The sequence below is a fragment of the Cupressus sempervirens genome, chromosome 1 (assembly GCF_028749045.1).
Source record: "Cupressus sempervirens isolate cs-2001-9-10 chromosome 1, ASM2874904v1, whole genome shotgun sequence".
Classification (NCBI taxonomy): Eukaryota; Viridiplantae; Streptophyta; class Pinopsida; order Cupressales; family Cupressaceae; genus Cupressus; species Cupressus sempervirens.
In genome coordinates, this window is record NC_143118.1 from 351,530,026 (window position 1) to 351,546,986 (window position 16,961).

At 35.7% G+C, this 16,961-nt stretch overlaps 3 protein-coding genes across 4 annotated transcripts in view; all 3 read left to right on the top strand.

Moving 5' to 3' along the window:
• Positions 1 to 16,961, top strand: part of LOC149577678 (protein PSK SIMULATOR 1-like) — a 153,751-nt gene that overhangs the window by 100,932 nt on the left and 35,858 nt on the right. The window lies entirely within an intron of this gene.
• LOC149577679 (uncharacterized) lies at positions 4,665 to 13,983 on the top strand. Of its 2 annotated transcripts, XM_089825024.1 has the most exons (3): positions 8,931 to 13,259; positions 13,405 to 13,703; positions 13,853 to 13,983. In XM_089825024.1, exons 1-3 carry the CDS (start codon positions 13,159 to 13,161, stop codon positions 13,888 to 13,890), a joined length of 438 nt encoding a protein of 145 aa, XP_089681150.1. In that variant the 5' UTR covers positions 8,931 to 13,158; the 3' UTR covers positions 13,891 to 13,983. The 2 variants fall into 2 exon arrangements, 1 of the variants encoding a protein (XP_089681150.1); XR_016363792.1 differs by lacking the exon at positions 13,853 to 13,983 and having other exon boundaries at positions 4,665 to 13,259; positions 13,405 to 13,516.
• On the top strand, positions 14,023 to 15,751 carry LOC149577680 (uncharacterized). Its single transcript, XM_089825010.1, has 4 exons — positions 14,023 to 14,250; positions 14,348 to 14,571; positions 14,682 to 14,869; positions 14,966 to 15,751. Exons 1-4 carry the CDS (start codon positions 14,023 to 14,025, stop codon positions 15,577 to 15,579), a joined length of 1,254 nt encoding a protein of 417 aa, XP_089681136.1. The 3' UTR covers positions 15,580 to 15,751.

The following is a 16,961-nucleotide window of genomic DNA, read 5'->3' on the forward strand; positions in this document are numbered from 1 at the left end:
TAATCATGGTTTGCTAACCAAAAACTGTCATAGAGAAAGTTATCAATTAAAACGATGGTCAAAACGAGTCCTTGAAAATAACAAGTTGAAATGGAAGTAAATGTTTTATTGAAAGAAGAGAAGACCCCTTTGGAGAAGAGAACAATTTAATAAGGCTTCTCAATCATGAATGCTTCATTTTCCTACACCTCTCCCAATGCAAAAGCGTGAAATAATTTGTTCTTGAGTTTTATCATTTGAAGTTGTTTCATTTTCTTCCTTGGAAATGTGGGTGTGGGTAGTAATATTGTGTTTATTGTTCCAAAACTCCACCTTGAGATTGATATCTGAATCATTTAAGATCCCCTCTTTATTACTGTTTGCTGAGATAGAGATCCAAATGTGCACTCATCATTGCTGTGGTCCATACATTTGGTTTCAATAGTATTAACAAGTCTTGCCAATATTTGCCATGTGCTTCTGCTTTAATAGTAGTTTGCAATGTATTAGACTATTAGCGAACAAAGTTCATCTTGTTCTGATCTGATTTAGTTAAAAATTAGGCACTTCATGACTAGAATTCTGTCGCCTATGAAAATAATTGTTGTTGAAGAAGAGTCAAGATCTATGACATTGGGAAAAAGGATCAAAGAGTGAAGTCCATGTGCATTGATGCATACTCTATATACCTAGAAGCATGGATTGGTAAGCTTAAATGGCTAAGTACACATCACCAAGCTCTATATAACAAAAACAAACTTTGATGGGCACTAATATCAGTGTAGTGGTAATTTTTTTACGATAATAGTTAGTTTCTGTTTCTATTTAATCGTTATCTATTGTTATCGACTGTAAAGCTTAGAATCTTTGTAATATTTAGTTAGTTTTTTAGTTAGCTATTAGCTAGAATAGAATGTTTCTATTCTTGACAATCGTTTCCTAAGGAAACATCATTTATTCTTTTGAATATATTGATCTATTGATCTCTATTAATAACAAGCAAGTATTTTACCAATTACTTCTTGTAACATGGTATCAGAGAAAATCGTTTTTTTGAAAAATTTCAAATGAAAATTTTCTTGGTCTTTTGAAAAATGATTTCTTTTCTATGGATCATTTTTTTGGCCCGTGATTTATTCAAAACCCAAATAGGGTTTTCTATGCAGGGCATCTGTTTTTATCTGGTTTGTGTGTCCTTCTACAAGCTACGCATGCAACCAATCCTCCATTTTTATTGCTTTTTTTTTGCAAATCCAAATTGTGATCACATACTCAACAAAGTCGCGTTTGTATTGAGCCATGATTTGTAGAAGATTTCCCTTTTTTAAGTGCCAACTGTGTCTAGTTTTTTTTTGCATTATTGAGCAACTTTCTGTAGCAAATCGTGGCCATTTCCGAGGCATTTCAACCCATTTTTGCTATGTTTGGTGTTGTCTAGGGTTTCTAAAACCTATTTGTTTGATTTGTGCCCAAATTCTACCATTTTTCTTGTTCAACCAGCAAAATCCGTCATTTTTGAAGCTATCTGGGAGCCGAGTACATTTTTTTGAAACCCTCAATTTTTGTAACAGATCCAATTTTTTTTTTAATAGATTTTTGGTGGATTTTGCAAGAGCTCAATTGGGTTGTCGTCCATTCTTCTGGGTGCCTCAATTGTCTTGCCTCAGTTTTAGAGCTAGCTGGTCCAAAATCGAGCAATATATTTCGTCTGGGTTTCTTGAGCTCCCTTTTGGGTACCTCTTCATTTTTCCTGGTTTTCTTATATTTTGCCTCGAAGTATGTGCCTTCACAAGTTTTCACGTTTTTTAGTGAAAACGTGCCATAGCATCATTGACAAATATTCTGCTCGAGGGAAATCATAAATTCAATTGTCGAAATTATGGCATGTGGAAGCAACGGTGAATATTGGAATATTGATTAGATTGTTCTAGCTATTACACAACCTCTAATTACTACTAGTATTGATTAGGATACCTTTGATCAGAATAATAGGGATGCAGTGATGCTTCTCAAATTCTCCTTTAGCTGATGATTAGTGCCCTTAGATTCCTTTGATTAGGATACTTTTGATCAAACAACAACGGGGCCTTCTTTCTCAAAAACATTTATGTTTTCTATGATCATGTATGTGTAGAAACCGTTCTAGGAAGATTTGCATAGGATTTAGGAAATTTGTGACCAGTTGCTTGCCATTGGATGCAAGATGGAGGAAGAGGACATTGTGGTAATAACCCTCAAAAGTTTACCCAACTCCTATGAGCATTTTATCTAGACTCTCAACATCACTTCTATCGTGTTGATATGATATTCATAGATCTCGTTGTTATTTTTATAGGATCTCTGATAGAAAGAATATCAGATTATATCAGACTTTACTCACTTCTTATTGTTTGTGTGTAGCAGGAGTGTACCTTTAGAATGCTCCAATGTGCTTTGTCTGGAGTACTGAATGTTGAAAAGAATTTATTTGATAATCTGTAATATTACTCTACCGATACTGGGACTGCAAGTATGTTATGTATTGATATTGCCTTTTCCACTGATGAGAGAAAATGCTTATATAAGGTGAAGGGTCATGTCTCCACAGGGGCATGACTCTACATGGCCAAAGGCCACATAGGGTCATGACCCTATGTGGTCACAACCGTTAGTCAATGTAAACAACCGACGATTAATCATGCCCAATAAAACATGTTCGATTATAATCCTCAATATGTATATTGATGGCAATATAGATGGAGCCTGATCCCTGATCGGAGATAACAATAATATCAATAATGAAAGTAACCCGATCTGAATCGGCAACAACAGTAAGAGAGGCCTGATCTAAATCATGTCTTGTGTAACTCGTATACATACATATTTGTACATATATACGTATGCGTATTATCATATATATATACACACCAGTGCATAATAGATTCAAATACTCAGTATTACTTTGACTGATGCTAAACTTTCAACACTCCCTCTTTAGCAAGGGAGAAGTAATAAAGAATCCAGATATTAGAATATCTACACATAATACATTATTTGACACTACCAGTCTTAAGAAATATAGACTCGTCAAATAACATAAATCACCATGCTATGAACACTCTCATTCATATTAGTGCACCATCATTGATAAGGAGACTCAACCTGTTGTTGTAGCTGGCCTTGAGAATCATCGTCTTCTTAAACTTGCTGATTTTGGTGATTCTTGGGCTTTAGCTATGATTGCACAACGGTCTTCTGTTAGTTCACTTGGGCATTGGTGGTATGGGCACATAAATGTGCATTATCTCTCTTAGCATGCTCGGGATGTCCTCAGATCACCAAAGATTTAGACTCACTAGCTTGGAGTTTGTGATGCATGCCAGGTTGGGAAGCAACATCGCACACGTTTCAAAAGTGAGGATTCATGGTGGGCTTCTTAGGTACTTAACTTGTTTATGCTGATATCACCGGCCTTTTGGCCATTCCTTCTGTTCTTGGGTCTAGGTATTTTCTATTGTTTGTTGACGAGTTTGGTAGAAAAATGTGGTCCTATTTTCTTAAAAAGAAAATAGAAGCCTTTACTGTATTTTAGAAGTTGAGACCTTTGGTTAAAAAAGAGTTTGGGAAATTTATTATTGCTCTTAAGTCAAATAATGGGGGCAATTTTCTTCTAATGAATTCCCTAGCTTCTGTGATATTCATTGCATCAAGTGCTAGTTAACCACAACCCACACACCACAACATAAAAATGTTGTTAAACGTTGTAATAGAACAATCACTGAGATGGCTCGATCCATGCTCGACCACAAACATGTTTTGAAGAAGTTTTGGGCTGAAGAAATTAACACTGTAATTTATCTTTTGAACTAGTCACCCATTGTGGTGTTTCAAGGTAAGACTTTGGAAGAGGCCTGGTCAAGTCGCAAGCCTAAAATCAGTCACCTAAAGGTTTTTGGCTCTCTTGCCTATGTTTGGATTCCTTATACATCATGCACCAAGTTGGATGCCAAGAGTTGGAAAATCATTCTTGTTGGTTACAGTAGTCCTCACAAGCTTACCTCTGGATCGACACTAAGACATCTCATCTCCTATATAGCCGTTATGTAGTCTTTGATGAGCAACGAGGACCATTTATGCTTGTTTCTTTTGTTCCCGATCCAATAGATCAACCTATGAAGGCTCATTATTTGGGAGTTCAACTTCCATTAGGCCCACCTGATGGGAGGGCTCCAATTATACTAGTGATCCCTGTATAGACACCTCCGGCTTTTGATCATGTAGGTATGCAGATGCTTCACTTTATTTTGATCTAGATTCTTCTAATGTGGAACTTGATCATAGATCATCTCCTGATGCTAATGTTGGTCTTGATGGAGCCCAATATTCTAGTCTCCATTTGTGCAAAATTGCTACAAATCAATGCTAGGTATTTGAAGATATTTCTGTATTCCTCTACATTCTCACAATGAATGGATATAGCATTTCTTGCTAGAAATGATGCAGCCTAGGAGAACTGAAATCACAGTTAAACTACGACAAAAGATCAATAAGGTGGTTAATAATTTGTCATGTCCCTCATTTTAAATAATGTTAAATAAAAGTATTAATAAATAAATATTATAATCTATTAATAAGTATATTTCTTTTAATATAATATTATTAATTGATATATAGTAATAATACAATAGAAACAAATTCTTAAATAAACCTATTAAAATAATAATCATATATTATTATTACTTTTAATGTGAGAATATATTTTTATAATTAATATAATTGAGTAATTATTGATTATATATCTTTGGTAATAAACCTAACTAAATTATATTATAATTGAAATATAAATATGTACTAATCAAATATTCTAATATTAAAGTATGAATAGACACGACTTTTAACCCATACTCATATATCATATATTAGGGGGGAGGGAGAGCCATACGTGGAAGGAAGGTTGGACAGAAAAACATACATTCAAGAACAGTCGAACATAATATAAAAAAAAGGTATCAGAATTATATTGCAAAGCAATGAAATATATTGAGGAATCCACCATTTTTCATAAGGAGCAAAAGACACATGAACTTCGTCTAAGTTTATGAAGTAAGAGAAGAGACGTGTCTTTTGGGCAAGACGTATGTGTGGATTGATTGTGAACAGATTGGGGAAAATAATATGCTCGAGGGGCATACATGGTGCGCAGGAATGACATAATAAATCACATGGAGAACGTTAAGTCAACAATTAACCTTACTACAAGGATGATTGAATGGAATACCAAAACCAGCAGCGAAAAATAGACAATAATATTCAAGGACCAATATTGAACTAAGGAAGCAGTCACAGAGAGACGGAGGAGCCTTTGGAAGTCTTGGGTCTGCATAACTAGAAAATAGTAGAACACCATCAGCAATATAATGGAGGGAGATCTCACGTCCTATTTGAGGAATGAAATCATATTTGTTGACTTATAATAAATGATACAATTCAGTATGTTTTATAACATATAAATGCTTCAGGGTCTCCCCTACGCAGCAAACAGTCTTTGATGGGAACATTGCAGAATAAATCAACCAGAAATTTGCAATCAGCAAATACACAGTGGCAATTATGAACTGGATGAACATTTAGTAGTCAGTGGAATGCTTGATTGACATAGCACATAATATATCCCTGTCACAGTCGGAATATATTCCTCACACCAAGACATTATACAGATGGAGATTGCAGAGACTTAGCAGTCGGTCTACCGCTTATGAACATATGATTGGTGCAACTATCCTCATGATTAGAGGGATACACAGATAAGCCACAGTAAGCCCACGTAACTTATAAAGAGGAAGAACATAAAACATGCCCATTGGGAAAAGATAATATAAAAGTTAGGCTTTCTGCAGTTAGTAGATAAAGAAAACAAAATATAGGAGGAAGCCCATTTTAAAATGTAACATATTTCACAATTACATTGACAGACAGTACGTAGAAAGAAATAGTGCCAGTAATACGTATAAAGCCATCACCAGAAATAAAGAGGAGGATCGAATTACAGTGACATACTCAGTCAAGGTTCAAGACTAATCAGAGATTATGAAAAATATATGGTGTTCAACATAAGGAAGAGAATTCTTCATATTTTAGATATATTTACACTGGGACTTTGTAGAAGGGAACACCACTGACAGTAGAACAATTAGAGGATTACATTTTACACTGGACACAATTTTTGGACACCCAAGTCTATGTGGCAGTAAGAATAAAGAGAATTGTTATCAACAGTAAGGACAATAAATTATATTTCATATACACTCAGAAATTAGCAATAAGGAGTATTGTAAGAAACAAAGGAAGAATAATATAATTATCAAGAACTAATTTAAAAATTAAACAAAAATATGTTATTCTCCTTTCGAAGTGAAAAGGAGAGAAGTAAAATACATAGTATCTGACTGTGATAATTTCGGAGTACATCCTAAATTGAGTCTATACTTAAACATCTAACATATCTTAAACTGTCTCAACAGGAGGGACATTACATAATTATATAGATGATGGAGTTGTAGAGCTTGTCCTAGGTATGCTTTTTATAGATAAGGTACATATGCTTGGTTTTGAATGCTTTGCGTACCTCAATCGTGCTTTAGAGAGCCGAATAGCAGCTATTGTTATTTTTGTAACAAATCGAGGCATATCTCACATTCGAGGGGCATTAATATATCCACATGGTTGAAGGACTGTCTAGTGATGAAGAAAGTCTTGCATTCCTAGGGGAGATTGGAGGATGAGCATCACTGAGGAATCCCAGTTACATCCTTTAATCATTAGAAAAACTCCAATAGTGGACAAGAAAGGACATCGAATCTCCAAGCATTGCTAGCTAATTTGGTTGCATCCATACGTACTGAGAGGCTTCTCTCTTTTTGATATTAGATGAGCAGTCAACTTTTCCTTCTATTGATGAGATGAGTTTCCCAATCAATGATATAGATGCAGTCCCATGAGCAATGATTTAGAAGCACACAACAAATATGAAATGGACTGCACTCTAGAAGTATACTTCTGGCAGCATATTGTCTACACCATATTATACAACCTCAATATAATGAACTTGGTGCATTTCTGGAAATGGAGAAAGCTTCGAAACCAATAGAGCCAATAAGTGAATGAATAGGGCATCAAGCTTGTCCCTACACACGATTGACGAAAATATGGTATATAAGGTGTTAAGAGGCTTCAGACCTCTAGAACCATGAAGGAATTAGGCATCGCATGCTGCAAAGTCGTTTTTGGAAATGCCATGGCCATGGGAGTCATCCCATTTACAAGAGGTACATAGAAACCTGTGTGAAAGACATGAAACAAGTATGCCTATCTAGACCAAGCAACGATACGTGCTCAGTCAAAGGGTAGGATCATGTTCGATAGCATCATCAAGAGTTGGTTGTAAAACTAATGCATATAATAAGTAGATATATATGGAGAGGAAATGGCTACGTTGCAGCGTCTGAAACAGATATAATGCTCACAACAATGTTTGGGAACGAAAAAAGGCAATGAATACCCATTCTATGCCTATAGCAAAAAGCCAATGTATAAGAAGACAGTCAAAAGGCCATACACAAATCTCAAAGCCAATGTATAAGAAGACGGTCAAAAGGCCATACACAAATCTCAATCTGCTTAATTCAATATTTATAATGGAGATAAGTCGCACAGGTGTTCGTAAGTTCCAATACAACCCATTTCCGAAATGACCAATGTTTGTAGATTTTAATTTGTTGAAGGGTCTTCCTACATCGCACAACTAAGAAAGCTTGATAAATATAATCACTGGTTTTGTATAATTGTCGGGAGTATTGATGATCTAAAGACCCGATGAATCGAAAGATGCTCAGAGGAAATGATTGCAGATAGTTACATTATTCTCACAAACCAAAAGCCAAGAGATAATTATTATCGAGAGCAAAGATTGGTAGAGAGGGTGATTATTCATGTAAAATCCGAGCGTGGCAATATTTCTTCACACACAAATAGAGGAGGAGCCGTCAAAGTTTGGAAGGCATACGTGGATGGAATACGTGAAGCTGCGCGACTAATGTTTGGTATGTAATAAACAGGATTCCAAGTCAAATTTGCATATGGAGTTGACTGTGTACACCTGAATATGATCGAAGTGAAGTCAGAGACAAATTTTGAAAGATAATTTTGAAGAAAGAGATGATTTGCTCAATGTATAGTTATAAGGTTGAGAGATTAAAATTCTATGTAACGATAAAAAGGCAATATACGCATAACTTTAATAAAATTAATACTTACCGAGAAACCCTAATGACCCTATTTTTGCCATATTGAAAAATTCATAAGGGGTAGTCAGTGTGTTTATTAAAAGGTATAAATTGAGGAGTTGTCTCTTTCTCAATAGACGCATCCTTTACTTGGAATAGAACCATATAAATAGAGTCTATTATTGGCAAAATAAGACACATTCAAAAGAAAACAAGAACTCATATTCTACAAAAGCATTTGAAGAAGAAATATTTTATCTTTACTTGTAAGGAGGAATAAGGAGTGAAAAGATGACTTTGTAATATTAATTTATCTATAATATATTAATGATAAATAAAAGCCTTTTGCTTTTTTATTATTTAAAAGGCATGGAGATTTAAATTGCAGTTGATTTGTCCTTTATAATCATTAAATTTTATAAACGACTTAAATGTCAGAGAAGTGGACAGCCATTTGGCATCTTAAATGTGATCATCATAGATATAGTGAAATATTGAATTGTTTCGATATCCGCATCTAGTGTGTCTCCCTACCATAGGAGTTCAAGCTCAATTTGGACTAATTAAGATTGCAAATATATTTGATCTGTCACATCTTGATTATTAAATTGTTGACAATATTAGGGCGTAGAACTTTATAAATTTGTACGTGAAAATCTTCATTGTAGTTGACTTTGTTATCCGAATATGCAAAGGCACTGGTCTTTTGAATCATTGAAGTATTGTTATTGGGTTTATATTTGATGTCATAAAACATATCTTTCTTCTTACAAGCATCAAACCAATTGTTAATAACCATATACAAAACATTCAATTATTTCATACAAGCATTCAACTTTATTTTGGTTAAGTTCAAGGATTTTGCTAGCCTAAGAACTCACAAGACTTAAATTTGCTATAGAAAAGTCTTGAACCATGCAACCAACGTTTGAGGTGAAAGTTTATGCACCTTGGTATAGTGAAGCTTAAATTGCAGGGGAATTAAGGTGATTCTTGTTCGTTGGCTAGAATTGTTTGTGGAATCCTATTGGAGAATTGGCAAGCTCTTGAATTTTCAATATGTGGTTTTGGGAACCAACGTGTCCTCTTTGGCCTAAGTAGCTTGCTAAGACACTTGCTGATCTTTGAGATGATGAGCTCATCGATGACACTGCTTGGAGAAAGAGCAAACCTACAGAGACAGTTAATTTTGCTCTCATGGAAAACATTCATAGTGTGTATGAACCTCAAACATACTTTGAAGCTAACGGAATTCAAGAGTGGGAATGCCATTAAGTCAGAACATCGAAGCCTGTTGAAGAATCACACCTGGGTGCTTTATGATCTTCCACCAAGAAAGAAACCCATTAGTTGCGCATGGGTCTACAAAATAGAATACAAGTTTGATGGTAGTTTGGATAAGTACTAAGCTTGTTTAGTTGCGAAGGGCTTTTCTTATGTCAAGGCATCGATTACGAGGAGACCTTTGCTCCTACAACAAAGATGAGCACTACTAGATTAGTTCCAGCCATGGCAACATAGTCTGGCTAGGAGGTCCAAATGGATGTCAAGAGTGCTTTCCTGAATAGTGACCTACAAAAATTGGTGTACATGACATTGCCTCCTAGTTTCAAGGTTGTTGGTAAAGAATACTGGGTTCTAAAACTAGTGAAAGCTTTGTATGGCTTGAAGCAGATCCCTATGGCATGGTACATAAATATTAATAAGTACCTCAATGATCAAGTCTTCCAGAGGAGTTCTTGAGACAAAAAATTGTACATCAAGACAATTGACAGTGACATCATCCTTCTTGTATTTTATGTAGATGATTTGATCGACATTGGCAGTTTGACATCTTCGACTCAGGGAATCAAACAAAGTTTATGGTAGTCTTTTGATATCACTCACCTTCGGCTCATGCATTATTGCCTAGGTGTTGAGGTTTTGTAGTAGTCGTCTGGTATATTCATTTCTCAGTCCAAAAATGGCAGGGCTCTGTTAGACAAGTTTCGTATGCGGATTGCAATCCTACATCTACACCCTTGGAGAAAGGTCTAAAGTTATCAGCCAAGTCTGATTCTCCTCCAATTGATGATATTACATACATGCAACAAGTAGGCAACCTCATCTACGTCTTTGCTACTGGACTTGATATCAACTACATCTCACACTTTATGATACCTCCCAAGGCTGATCATTGGATGGCAGCAAAACATGTGCTTCGTTATGTGAAGGGCACTACATATTATGGACTTCTTTACTCTCGGAGTTCTAATCCTAAACTCAGTGGGTTCACAGATTTAGATTGGGCAGGTTATCTTGATGATAAAAATTCAACTTCTAGATATGTGTTCAGTTTGGGATAACTCATTGTCACATGGACCAATAAGAAGCAACATGTAGTTTCTCTCTGCTCTACAGAGGTTGAATACATAGGGATAGTTAAGGTAGGTTGTGAAGTAGTGTGGCTTCGTTGGATGCTTGGGGATATGTAGAGGTCAACAATAGGACCAACTACTATGTTTGTTGATAATGAAAGTGTTATCAAGTTAGCACAGATCTAACCTCCCATGAACAAACCAAGCATGTGGATGTTCACTGTTACTACATACAACAACTGGTTGAAGATGAGACAATTGGCGTGTAGTATGTTCCTACAACGGATCAAACTATAGACATTGTCACCAAGCCTCTTGGTCTAGATAAGTTTGTCAGATTTAGAGGACAACTTGGTGTTGTGGATAGATTAACCATTAAGGGAGGGTATAACAATAATAGATAGTTTCTATTTCTATTTAATGGTTATCTATTATTTAGTTAGCCGTTAGTTATCTGTTAGCTAGAATAGAATGTTTCTATTCTTGACGATAGTTTCCCAAGGAAACATCGTTTATTCTTTTATATATATTGATCTCTATTAACAATGAGCAAGTATTTTACCAATTACTTTTTGTAATAATTTTTGCAATCTAGGATCATCGATTCCCTACATTTTTTCCCACTCAAATAACCTCAATGAGCTTGAACTAACCAATCATTATGGGAACTGGTTATTTCAAAGGTTTTTTGAAAGAAATTGTTGAACTTGATTCATGTAGCCTCAGTAGTTGGAACATTTGGTGCGGTGGCCTATCAGCCATAGACTTTGATTGTAAAGTACTTTTCAATACCATAGTCCCAACATTTGTAGTTTTGTTCGGTTTGGGCAGTTTCATGAATATGAAGCCTCGTTTTGTTGTTTTGCAACATAGTCAAATGTGCTTAACCATCAACATAATCAGATGTGCTAAAACCATGTAGCTACCTCTGTCCTTTCACTTTTGAACTTGTTAATAATATGGAACAAGCTCCACCAGACTGTAGAGATTGATGATACTTTTCTAACTTTTAAAATCAGATGAAGATATAGAGCTCATATAGCCAACTTAAGTCCTTAAATTGGCTCCTAAGTAGTCATTCTTTTTAAATTTTGTTGTCCAAAACTAAATTCAAATTTGAAACTATGAAGCATAATATATGGATTTGGAGGAAGCAGATGTGGCAGTGATTAGTGCCAGAATGATGCATGGGTGCTGACTAATTTGGACTCAGCAGTTGTTATTGTCATAGTTGGAAAACTCGCCGAGTCCTCGACGAGTTTTAAAAACTCGTCGAGTTTCCTAGCTCGGCGAGTTTTTGACCAGTGAACTCGCCGATTCAAAAACTCGGCAGATTGGTAAAAACTTGCCGAATACTCGGCGAGTAATCGCGAAAAACTTGGCGAGTTTTTCAAAAAAACTCACGATTTACTGGTGAGATTTTCGCCTGCGGCCTGTAACGGATTAAAGCAGCAGTGAATGTGTTTTTTTCTCATTTTTTCTTGTATTTGGATTGTTTAGAGCCTTGAGGAGTGAAGAGAAGAAGGTTTGGAGGCATTCTTGGCTGATTGCAAGTGATTTTAGGCGGATTTGAGTAGATTGTAGAGGATTCTAACCGATTTTAGAAGACAAATTTCTTTCCAGGTATGTTCATCTTATCATAGTTTGAAAATTTTTTATAGTTTTATAAAAAATGCTCTTTTGTTTTTGTTGTTGTTAACTTGTTTCTAAATGTTTTCAAATCATTTAAAATCATTTTGAATCATTTTGATTTGAAACCCTAGCTTCTAAGGATATGGTTGAAGTTTGTTGTTTGCTAGGATATGGTTGAAGTTTGAAGTTTGAAACTTTGAATCATTTGAAACCCTAGCTTCTAAGTTCTAACTTTGTTTATTCATTTTTCTATATATTTATGTGTAGGGCAGCGGTCAACCATTAAAAAAATGACAAACCCGCAAGAAGAGTGGCCACAAACACCATGCCCATCTGGATATATAGGCACTCGGCCTAAAAATGCAAGAGATAAGGCATGGCGGTATGCCTATGAAGCTCCAAATCCAAATGATATTGGGAAGGTGATATGCATTCCCTGTGAGAGAATTATTTTTGGAGGCATAAACCGCCTCAAATACCACCTTGCAGGCATAAAGAAACATGACTCAAATCCTTGTCTCAAGGTAATTGATGAAGAAAAAAGATTCATCCATGCCCTACTTGCAGCTGCTGAAGAGAAAAAATTGAATAGGGAGAGGGCAAAATTAGCTATGAGGGCAGCCATAGCTGAATCAGAAGGAGCTCCTTTTGATATGCAAGAGGAAGAAGAAGCACTTGAGAACATACCAGGATCTCTTCGTGGCCCACGGATCCGCAAACAAAATTTCTCGTTTACCGGTTCCACTTCTTCTACATCTCCTACTTCTTCATCATCACCATCCGGATCCCCATCAGGGATAGGTGGTTATTTTGTGCCCAGGAACACACCTGGAGCATAGCCATCATTAGAGGGCACTGCATGGTTTAAGGAGGTGCATAAGCAAACTGATATTGCAGCAGCTGATTTTTGGTTTTTCAACAATATCTCAATGAATGCCGCTGATAGTCCCTATTGGGTCAATATGGTGAATGCAATGGCAATATCAGGCAAAGGGTACAAGCCGCCTAATCGCAAGGATATGAGTGGAAGGTTAGTATTTTACTATTTAGTAATTGTAAATAATTGTGATTCACTTTAGTTCATTGTTATATTTTAAATCTTAATTGTTATAACTTATTTACTAATTTTTTACTAACACTTACACTTTATTTAATATTACACCTAAATTTTGTAGGTTGCTTGACAAAGCGGTTGGTAGGGCAACATTGTTGATAGAAGACCAAAAAAAAGAGTGGAAGAAGTATGGCTGCACCATTTTATCTGATGGGTGGACAGATGGAAGAAGTAGAACCATTATTAACTTCTTGATTGCTTGCAAAGATGATGTAGTGTTTTGGAAATATGTCGATGCTTCCAACAAAGTGAAAAATGCAGCCACATTGGCTTTAATGTTGGAGAATGTTGTCATGGAGGTGGGAATAGAGAATGTGGTGCAAATAATCACAGATAATGCAGCAGCATATGTGGCAGCAGGTAGATTTAATTTTTTATATTTAAATCAATATGAATCATGAATGTAATGCTATGGATAATGGTATTATTCAATTTAGATTTGATGTAATTTGTAAATACTAAATATGGAAAGTTTGTTACTGATTATTGATTTTTTGCTAATCTTTTAGGTAGAATCCTCCAAGAGAGGCATCCCACACTTTTTTAGTCACCTTGTGCAGCACATGTCCTTGACCTTCTTTTGGAAGACATAGGAAAACTTGATTGGGTGAGTCCAGTTGTGGAAGATGCTAGGCGAGTCACGAAATATATCTATAATCACCCATGGGTTCTCAGTTTGATGAGAAAAGCCACTAAAGGCAAAGATTTGATGAGACCTGCTATGACAAGGTTTGCAACGGTCTTTTTGACGTTGCAAAGTATTCTTCACCACATATTGGCTTTGAAGCAAATGTTTGTGTGTGCTGATTGGGTTGCTTCACCTTACTTAAAGAAGCCCGAAGGAGAGGCTGTGGCACGAATAGTCTTTGATGATAGCTTTTTTGCAAAGGCTAAGGAGATTGTGGAGGTAACTTCATTATATTTTTAGTTTATTCAAGTTTCATTATCAATTCATAACTTACTATGTTATTAACAAATTTGTATTTTTCAAATTTCAAATGTAGATGTCTCTGCCCCTGGTTCTAGTCTTGCGCACATGTGATGGGCATCAATCCCCAATGGGATGTCTTTATGAGGCCATGGATAGGGCGAAAGAGGCTGTTAGAAGTTACTATCACAGGGACAGTCTCAGATTTGACCCCATTTGGGAAATAATTGATAGGAGGTGGAACAATATGCTCCACCAACCTATTCATGCAGCAGGCTACTTCCTTAATCCCAAATTCAGGTACTATGATAATTGATTGTCCTTGAAGTTGGGATTTTAATAAGTCTTTATTTTACTTTACTTTTTAAGGTTGTGTAGTAAGACTTGATATCATTTTCTATTTGTTTTAGGGCTGATGATTCCTACTCAGATCCTAATGGAGAGGTCATGGAAGGTCTCTCTAAATGCATTGAGAGAATGATATCAAGTGAAGAGGAGAGAGACCTTATTGTGACCGAACAAAAAATCTATGTGGAATCAAGGGGTCCTTTGTTCTCTTCTATGCTAGCAAAGAGAGCAAGATCTACTCAAGCACCAGGTAAAGCGTCAAACTTTAAAATTTTTGCTAATTGATAAGTTGTGCTTTTGATTTTTTTTTTTATTGTTTTATAACTTTTTTAATTTTGTTCTGCAGATGCTTGGTGGGCAAGTTGGGGTGGTAATACCCCCAATTTAAGGAAATTTGCTCTCAGAGTCCTATCCCAACCTTGTAGCTCATCCCATTGTGAGCGCAATTGGAGCTTATTTGAGTCCATCCATACAAAGAAAAGAAACAGATTGACTAAAAAACAACTTAATGACCTTGTTTATGTGCACTATAATCTTAAGTTGCGCATAAAAAAGGCACAACTCTTAGAACTACCTAGTCCGCTTGATAGAGATGAGATAGATCCTTATTCTGATTGGACAGCACGGGAGCCAAGTCCATTGTTTACACCAGATGAGATCCCTGATTTGGAGAGGCAGGCCATGGAGGGGGAGGCTAACACTGATTTTCAGTTCACTATGGATGACATTGAGGATAAGGACGAGGATGATGATGATTTAGGCGAGGATCAGACATTACCATTAGGAGGAGATGCATCCTCTTCTAGGACGCCGAGCCAGTCAGTAGGGACGTCGAGCGAGGGGGCACAGCCACAGAGTTCACAGTCACGCAGCTCACGCCCTATCCCAGTGCGGGGCATTTCTTCTAGGATTAGACCCCCTCGCTTTCCTGCTAGTGCAAGTAGAAAGAGGAAGATGTGATTGACATTGTCAAATTGTATTGATGTATTTAGACTTTTAGTATTTACTTCTAGTTTGACAGATTGAAACTATTTAGTAATTTACTATTTTGCTTCCTACCATGAGCATTCTGCATGAGAATGCAATTTTGTACGCATTATACATTTATATATATCTAAACTTCGTTTCTTTCTTTTGTATTGTTTTTAATTAACTTATTAGATGCATCTTCTCATTGAATTTTGCAAAATAAATGTATTTTTAATTAAATTTCAGCAGTTTTTTAGGTTCCCAAGTTTTTTTTTTAAATCGCCGAGTTTTTCCTGATTAAACTTTTGGGGGGCTTGGCGAGTTTTTGCATTTGGCGAGTTTTCCAACTATGGTTATTGTATTATGGATTTACGTATTGTTCTTCAACAAAATGGTTGCCTCAATTAATTATTGTATTGCTGGCTTGGGCAGTGTATCAAATTACTTCTCATTTATGTCCTGTTGGATTTGATTGTTGTCTTAACCAACAGAAAGTGGCCAATTGTTTGTGTTCTATTCGTGGTATATTATTATGTGTCCTCAAATAGCATTAACAATGTTATAGTATTTTCTATAAATACTCATAGTTGTTTGTATCATGTGATTAAGGAGTTGAGGAGAGTGCTCATGCTATCTATGTACTATTTATTTATATATATCGTATATGTGGGTTTGATTAGAAATTCTTATTTGGTGTATTGGATGGAGTTTTTTCGTTGACAATGAGTGATATATAATGTCATCCAGTGCATTTGATAATTAATGTCTGTGTTGCTAAATATTGTAGTAACACTTGTATGGCATTTCGTCATTATTATACTATAGCAATGTGACTAGAACTTAGCAAAAATATGGCTTTCTGATTTTCAATTTGGATTCAGTGAAAGCTCTGCAAAATCCAATTAATTCACAAGGCAGTAAAACATAATGAATCTGAAGTAATAAGGATACAACATATTATATTGCAACTCTTGTTGAGAAAACTTGCAAGTATTATGGCAACATTAGTTCAAGTTTTGATTAACCAAATCAAACAGGTAAATGAAATTCAAGTACTTGGGGAAAATGCGTCTTTTCCATTCTGTGTAGGACAGAATATTTTTTTATTTCTTGTATTTTAAAAGTAAAGTGGGTGTCTTTGGGAGCGTGCCATTATTAATGGGGGACTTGAATTGGAGCATTCTTTGGATTCAGATTGTTTGATTGTCTGCAATTCTGACTTTATTGCAGATTTATGCTTTACTTTATTCGATGACAGTGACGAATTTTTTCATGCCTTATCACCATTGCAAGTTCAACTTTAAGTCTTTTAATTTGCAATTTTGCAGGATCAATATTTAACCTTTTCCATTTAATATTGGTGTAGTTGTACA